We start from the raw sequence: 8031 nt of genomic DNA on the forward strand, positions 1-8031 counted from the left end.
CGACGTGCAAAATCAAAAGTTATAACTCACAGATAATTGGTGGGGCTGCTGTCACATCCAGAACTTATTGACGGCACTTCTGCGCTTAGGATGAGTCCAGAGGGATCGGCTTGGAGTTAGTTTGGGTGCAGCTGAAAGGTAACTGCCAAGCTTCTTAAAGTTGTATGTTTAAGCACTAGGAATAGCAGCCAATATTCTGAGTAAAGAGTTCCGAGTTTTTAATGTTGGATAATATTTATATATTTTTGGTGAATTCAAGAACCTATAGTGCACAATGACAGAATGGCTCCAGCAGGGGATTATCGATGCAGTCGTTGTTCCTGTTGCCATCGCCCCCAACGCGGACCACTTCGCCGACGACGGAGAGTTTGCTGCCCTGTCTGCGGGTCATGCCCTCGAAGTAGGCGTTGCCCGGCTTGGCTTTCAAACGCACCACGATGTCCTTGTCGTTGTACGTTCGCTTCTCCCAGAAGGGTCCTTGCTCGGGATACGCGTTCCTGTGCCCCCTCTCGATGTAGAAGTCATTGTCCCTCTGGGGAACCGCGAAGTAGGCACTCTCGATCGAATCCAGCTGAAGGGGCATGCAAACGGGATACTCCACCATCAACTGGTTTACGTAGTCGATGATAATGCTGGCCGATTTCCTCACCACTCGGCTACTCTCGGGAATGGGAACCTGCTTGTGGCACAGACAGAACTTACTCGGGATGTGGGAAGTGTTGCAGTTCCTCCACGGCGGAATGGGTAAGAAGAGGCTAATGGCACGGGGGGTTTTTGAACCCTTCAGCTTCCAAAGTTCTTCCGTCTTCTGTGTGATGGACGTATCTTCCAGGGAACTCGGATCCAAGATATGCTTTAAGGTCTCGTGAAGGTCGTAGGTGGTCACCAGACTGTGGGCATTGCCAGCTAGGCTTTTGATGGCCATGGGGTACTTCTCCCTCATCCACGCAGGATACAAAACGGACAGAAACGGCTGGCTGTCCTCGATCATACCCTGGAAACTGCTGCGAAAGCGACCCCATCTCAAGCCGTGGTCCGACATGAAGAGTATTATGGTGTTGTTGGTTATGCCCGCGTCGTCGAGGCTCCGCAGCAATCGCTCAAATCTTCCATCCGCCAGGCGGGGCGAGTTGAAGAACTCGTGGAAGCCATTGGCCCACCAGTAGAAGGAGAAGTAGGGATAGCGCTGCGTGTGGGGCAGCAGCCTGTCCATCTCCAGGAGGATGTCTATGAAGGTCCTTTCGCCCCTGCAATGAGTATCTGCCACCGAACTGGCCTGCCTGTTCGCATACAGATCCACCATGTAATCGTGCAAATTGTTATCCGTAGTCGGACGCTTGAAGCCGGGCTTGTTGAAGTAGAACAGGGAAAAGATGGCCATGTCCTCGGCGAAACTGGTATTGTAACCGGCCTTCTTGAACTCCTTCCAAATCAGTGGCAAGTTATCCATGCATTTCTGCCGCACCCAATAAGCCTCAGCCTCAGTTGCACTGAGACCCGTCAGCATAGCTATCAAATTTGGATAGGTATTGGTCCCGATCTTGTTGAAGCCCCAAAACTCCACATGCGACATGTTCTGCCGCATATATCGCACAGTGCTCGGCATCTGGCGAAGCAAATTGAGATGCGAAACGGAGTCCAGACCCAAGATCATCACAGAAATGGGTGGCGTTCCGCCACTCGAGTGTTTCTCCCCATCCCAGTACTTCAAGGTCTTCGGAGCTTTCTTCAGCAACTTTTCAGGTGGTGGTTGGATAAAGAAATGGGCATCCTCGTGCAAGGTTTTGTTTGTGAAAGTGTTCATGCACATGACTCGCAAGGTCCTCACACCCTTGGGTACTTTCAGGGCATACGGGAACTCCAGAGGGAACTGGGTGCGACCGTAACTACTGGGCCTCCAACGTCTCTTGATTCTTACACGAAACCAATAGCACTTTATCTGCCAGTCGTGGGTCAGATCGCTCTCCTGCAGGATTCTGTCGATGTCGCGAGTCAACTTTAGGTACCAATCCCCGTTGGCCACCTCCGTTCGGAACCAGGTCTGATGGGGGCACTTCAGGTAGAACCTCTTGTTCTTCCACTCCCAATCGGTGTACTTGGCAATGGTCGGGTTCATCACATCCATGGCTATGATGCGGCATCCGTCGGTGTTCACAAAGAATGCATTGTGTATCTTTCCGCCCGTCTCGTAGAACTGCGTGTCCAGAAACAGCAGGGCGTAGAGGATGAGGGTCGTCACGATCACACCCAAGCCCAGTTTGCGAAAGCTCCTTTCGCCCATATTCTGGAAGTATAGGACTTTAAGGGATAACCGATTTTTAATTTTAGATAATAAAATAAAGGTGTTGTGAATAGCAAGGCTCACTACGATTGAAGGGAACTTTCTTCGGAAGTGAGAGCTATTATGATGAGTGATTAAACTTCTACTAGCGCAAAGGTTTCTAGTTTTGACAGTTGGGGAAAAATGTTAACACAAGTGTCAGTTATAAAAGTCGTTCATGTGTGTACATACTGTTTCATTTTCAGGAACAAATTTCTTTATGAAATACTGCGAGTTTCGGGAAGTGGGCGATGGAAACTTCCCACGAGGTGCCGCAATGTTTGCCGTCAAATAAAATGCCATTTCTCGCATCCACATCCTCATCCTCATCCACATCCACCTGGTGGCTAACCAGGTGCCAACAGCCGTTGCGTTTGGTTCCACTGCAGTTGCCAAAGTCTGAAAAGAAATGCGACAGCTGCAAGTCATCAACTCGACAGCGCCAAGAGAATTCGCAACAAAGTGCCAAACGAGCTTTGGAGGGAAAGTGGCTGCAAAGGACGAGGATCCTGCGCTCCTGTCTCATATTTTTGTCATTTTCCCAGGCGCCATTTTGTTGGCTAGCAATTTAATTCCATATTTTATGCAGTCGAAATGCGCGCGGAGCATGCGACAAAAAAGTTTCTTCTGCTCTTCGTCCTTTGGTCCAGACCCTGCGTTTTGCCACTGCTTTCTGGCCAACTGCTGCTGTCTCAAGGGGTTAAGAGAATGAGGCCGACAGAGGGTTAAGGCTCACGGAGCTGACTTCCCAGGGGTCAGAATAAAGTCAGACACGAAGGCGGCATAGCCATCATTTTTTGGCGAACGATAGTCAAGTGAATAATGAGGTGCACTCAACAACATCCCCTTTTCAATAACTTTAAACTTGGAATATGATTATGTTGTAGTAATCATGCAAGTATCTAAGCACCAAAGAATGTCGAGTTATCCTCTACATCTCTCAGCGCGAATGCTTTGAAAACATTGCTATTATTCAACTTTATATCGCTACGAATAATAAGTGAAATAAATGTTTTTCACGTTTTTCCATAGGGAATAAAATACAATGCGATGATTTATTTATTTTTTTATACAATTGTTAAAACAGTTTACTAGCAAATGCTTCAAATGTTGTGCACACGTACTTTTAAGACTCACAGACGAAATTATATCGTATCCTTGGAGTGCATTGATTCCCATGTGGGCACCTGAACATATTGGGTGAAGTCGTAGGTGGTGAGTCGGGGCGCCAAGAAACCACCGTAGCCATCCCGACCTTTGTAGTATATTCCGATTCCGGAAAGTGGAACCGCCGGTTCCGTCACGACGTCCTGAATATCGATGAACGGCACCGTAGATTGGGCCGCATCCTGAACGAAGCCCGTGTTGGTAAATTCGATGTACTGGTTGTCACTTGGGTAAGGTATAGAAGGCACCGAGGATTTACTGGACACTTGGGCGTCCCTAAGCGGCAGTTTCTCCCTAAAAAAAAGAGAGGAATAAAACCTGTTAATCACATATAATTCCTAATATTTGTAGATACTTACCTTTTCTGATCGGTGCCTAAGGATGTCCAGTGACTCGTCTTCGTCGGATCGATGAGCTTTCCACTTTCAAACTCAACTGCGCTGAACTGAACCTGCAGTTGAAGATGACCTCCCATCACTTGGAACCGCAGGCCGGTGACCACTGCTGAATTGTTTTCCGCCTTCACATCACCCAGATCAAGGGATCGACTTTCGTAGCTCAGCTTATGGTAGTCAACGGTATCAGTCACATTCTTGTCGAATATGGAGTACGAATCCACGGGCTTCCACTGAAGAGTGGGCTTGTTGATGACTCCAAGTGGCAGAAGCTCACCTTCCTGAACTTGCAGGTGAAAAATGCGATTCTTCTTCACAAACCGGAGGCCGGTCACAACCCTGTGATGTGCAAATTGGATATAGCCCGTATACAAGTAAAAAGCAGGGCACTAACCTGTTGTTTTTCACATCGGCGACCACAGGGCGCAGGTTGAAGTACCGATCCGATTGAGCACTCTGATCATCGCACAAGCATAGGCAGTAGCTGCACTCCATGAAAAGCCAGCGATTCCAACTCTTTGCACTGTTCGACCAAGTGTCACAATGTTCTTGAGTGCCATGAACTAGGCCACTTTTATACTCTATGAACTCGTACCGCCTGCTAGAGGTCTTTTCCGCCTGACAAATCTTCATAGACGACTCCACAAAGCGGCAATCGTGCACTCCGCCCGAACATTTTGGCTGCTCGGAACAGAACTTACTATCGAAACAGCCCTCATTTCTGGCGGACTTGTAGTAGCCGCAATCTCGACTGCACACTCCATCGCTGTTCAGGTCCACCTCGTTCTCCACGTAACCCTGCAGGAGACGGGTGACCTCCTCGTAGGTGACCCCGGACTTGTGTTCCCAGGGATCACAGCGCCACACGGAGCGATCTGCTCGGCTCATCAGGTCCTTTATTTTCTCTAGAGTGCCTTCCGTGCGCTTGTAGGCTGACCTGTCCTCCTCCTCGATGGATACATCTTGTCCAAATTTCCTCAGCAACAGCCAGGACCACTCTACCAAGGCGTGAGCCTTCAGTTCGTGAACAATGTAGAACAATACATAAAAGAAGTAAAGAAATTGCTGCGGCGATTGGGGCGTCTTGCACGTTTGGGGCTCAAACTGTGTTTAAAAATAGTGAGCGGATAGAACATAAAGGTATTCCATAAAGAAAGTCACAATAATATTTTATTACCTGGTTGAACTTGGCCATTTGACTGATAAAATCATCCTTCCCAAAGAGTTTCAAGTGATATTTCTCCATATTCATAATGTTCCCATCTCCTGTAAATACCTGCGCCCTAGCCAAGCTGAGTTGTGTGTCATTTTCCCACTCAGCTGACTCGAATTTTCTCATTTTTTTGTAATGCATCGAAATCCGACTAAATTTATTCGACATTTCTATTATATCAGAAGAATCTTTGAGACTTTCGTTTACATAGCCATTTGATCCAATTATATAGGCAGGAACATGCATGGGCTGCGATTGGTGAAATATCAATACCACGAACAGAAAAAAATTAGGTTGACTTACCTCATCTTTATTCAACTGATTCAACTTATCGATTTCCTTAAAAATTGGGTCCAAATGCATCCTGTCTTCTTCCCCCATTAGATAATAAGTTTTGTAACCATGTGCGGATTTTCCAAGTGCCCAAACCGTGGCCAAAGTAAATATAATTGTACTCCTCATATCTATTACTTCGATTTTTAGAATGGCACTGTATAAATCATAGACTTTTTATAAGCTGCTCGGAGTTTCTCGATCCGATGCTTTCAGGCAACTAAACAGTTTTGGGTTTGCATCTGTATTATAGGAAGTGAGTCTCTTATCTGCCAGATTCGGCAACTGCCCTTTTGGGTTATCACTTGTTTCATTAAAACGATGAAATTACGTTCAGAAACGAAAAAGTGAAAAATTCTATTCAATTCTGAAGCACTGCCAATCGGAACGGGCACTTGTTACTCATGGTGTGCATATTGCTGAAGTCGCACTAAAATTTGTATTTGAACGCAGTCAGAGTCGGTTATTTCTGCAAAATTCATTGTTAGCCGGAGGGTCAAAAACAGTTTAAGCCATTTGTTTGCATATTTTAGCTTTGGTCTGTTGCTGTTATTGTTCGCCGCACTGCGGCAAAACATTTTGGTTAAAGTGTAGAGTCAAACATCTGGTCTTGGCTTTTGCTCTCGGGTAAGTAAATTATGAACTAAGTGAAGGGATCCAGATGGACTGGCTGTCGACTGTCTGACTGGACCGAACTTTGAGATGAAACCAATTTATCAGCTGTTGGGCAAGGGTTAAGACTTCAACCCCATTCGGGGATATTTTGAAATGAACTCTTCTGTGTGTGCAAATGTATGATACTGCTACACATAATTTGGCCAGCGGCCATAAATGTTATTAAACTTTCAGTTGGTTTTGTGGCTGGGCGTTGTAATAACCTGCTGCCGTCAGACGAATCACTCTATTAAGTCGATTACAATTTATTAAGGGTAGTGTGAGAACTTTGTCGATTTATTTAAATTAGGTACCCGAGCTGCTGCTGTTGCTGCGGCTTGTGCTGGGCACCACTGCGTATGAGCAATATTTGTCGAAATTATACTCCTCGTTTTTTGCACTTTCTTAGCCCAAATTGCTTGCAGTCAATTTGCTCAAACGCTTGGCTGCTTCTCGGCCATCACGATAATGTTGATGATGATGGATTTATGTCTGCCATTTGTTTTAGCTTTTAGCCGTATTTTTTTGCCATATCCCTTACGTTTTTCCACCGGGCTGACTTCGATTTTTTTTTTGTTTTTTGCGTCGGCTGTCATCGGCAGCAGAGTGAAAAGTGAAGAGTGAAATGTGAGATGCCTGTGCAAAAATGCCATAAATCAATTTTCGCAATTCACAAATTGCCCCGGCACAAAAAACTCGTCTGACTTTGTAAGCCGAGAATGTTTTTTTTCCCCAAGGATTAATTGAAACAACGCCAACTTTGAAGTCTCCGTGGCAGCTCAATGGTTGAAAGTGGCTTTAAGGTGGAATCAACTTGAGCAGCGGGAAATTGAAGTAAATTGCCAAGTTAAGTACGGGATAAGCCGTATTCGTAAATAATCTGTCGGTGTAAAAGGTCATGGGTCTGAATATCAGCTATCAAAAGGTATGCGTTCGAAGGTGAAATACGCTTTCATTTTGGTTCTTTTAAGTCCATTGTGTCATGATATTGTCAACCCTTCATGTCATATTAAGCATATTTTACATACTCATAATTGAAATCAAGGCCGGGTAAAAATGTCACCAGCATTAATGCGGCTTTAAAAAAACCACAAGGCGGTGCAAAAACAACAGCAATCAGGACCGAGTTAGGGGAAGTGAGCAGCGCCGACAAGAACATAAAAAGCCAAATTAGCAATGTTTCACATCAAAGTGCGCATTAAATCCGAGACGATAATCACACACACACACACACACACACCCATACGCACACATAGGCACATAGGAGAAGCGTCGTCCTTTGCCTCTCGCTATGCGTAAGGACATACAAAAAACATAATTAACCGCGACCTGACGACAGCAGCAACAACACCAGAAACAACAAGTGAGCTGGCGACCTACAAAATGCCGTCAGCCTAAGAACCTAGAAAGTACACTGAGAAAAATGGTAAACCATGTCATAAAGTTATTCAAATCATAACTTACTTCATAGCTTCCCAAACAGTAATTCTTAGGGCATTTTGTGCGCCATGGCTGTTGATTGTGCAACTTAGGGTCTGCTGAATTGTTTTCAGTGTAATCCGTTGCGCACTTGGCGAGCATTTTCCGCCCTTTTCTCTTTTCCCTTCTCTCTTTTCCCGCTGGCATCAGGTTAATGTGACGAGCACAGCTGCTGGTGCTGTGGGAGTCGCTGGGGGCGATGCCGGTGGAGTTCCGGCCGACATTTTTGCAAATTACACACTTTTGAATATAAAGTACTCGCATAACGCACCCGAGACAGCCAGTCTGTGGCCACTTTTAATGGCTGGCCGGGGCGAGGCCGGAGTTTCGCCTGCAAACTTATTTGCAACAACGAAATGCGAGCCTAGAGTCTAGACATCGCCAGCGAAATGGCTTTGGGTCAACTGAAAAGCTCGCAAATTGCGAGGCCCACTCCTTCTGGCCCTGAATTGCAATTAAGCCTGATATAT

At 45.9% G+C, this 8031-nt stretch overlaps 2 protein-coding genes across 4 annotated transcripts; both read right to left on the reverse strand.

Annotated features, from left to right (window-relative positions):
- Nucleotides 1-221: 221 nt before the first annotated feature.
- On the reverse strand, nucleotides 222-2376 carry LOC120458728. Its single transcript, XM_039646477.1, has one exon. The coding sequence runs from the start codon at nucleotides 2279-2281 to the stop codon at nucleotides 263-265; it is 2019 nt and encodes a 672-aa protein (XP_039502411.1). The 5' UTR covers nucleotides 2282-2376; the 3' UTR covers nucleotides 222-262.
- A 1062-nt stretch (nucleotides 2377-3438) lies between these two features.
- Nucleotides 3439-8031, reverse strand: LOC120451041. 3 transcript variants are annotated; one of them, XM_039634400.1, is made up of 7 exons: nucleotides 7833-8031; nucleotides 7547-7739; nucleotides 5399-7496; nucleotides 5060-5344; nucleotides 4277-4986; nucleotides 3847-4221; nucleotides 3439-3781 (listed from the first exon to the last, which is right to left on the reverse strand). In XM_039634400.1, the coding sequence occupies exons 3-7, from the start codon at nucleotides 5555-5557 to the stop codon at nucleotides 3466-3468; spliced, it is 1845 nt and encodes a 614-aa protein (XP_039490334.1). In that variant the 5' UTR covers nucleotides 5558-7496; nucleotides 7547-7739; nucleotides 7833-8031; the 3' UTR covers nucleotides 3439-3465. The 3 variants fall into 3 exon arrangements, with proteins under 3 accessions (XP_039490334.1, XP_039490325.1, XP_039490314.1); XM_039634391.1 differs by having other exon boundaries at nucleotides 7547-7751; XM_039634380.1 differs by having other exon boundaries at nucleotides 7547-8031.

The sequence above is a fragment of the Drosophila santomea genome, chromosome 2L (assembly GCF_016746245.2).
Source record: "Drosophila santomea strain STO CAGO 1482 chromosome 2L, Prin_Dsan_1.1, whole genome shotgun sequence".
NCBI lineage: Eukaryota > Metazoa > Arthropoda > Insecta > Diptera > Drosophilidae > Drosophila > Drosophila santomea.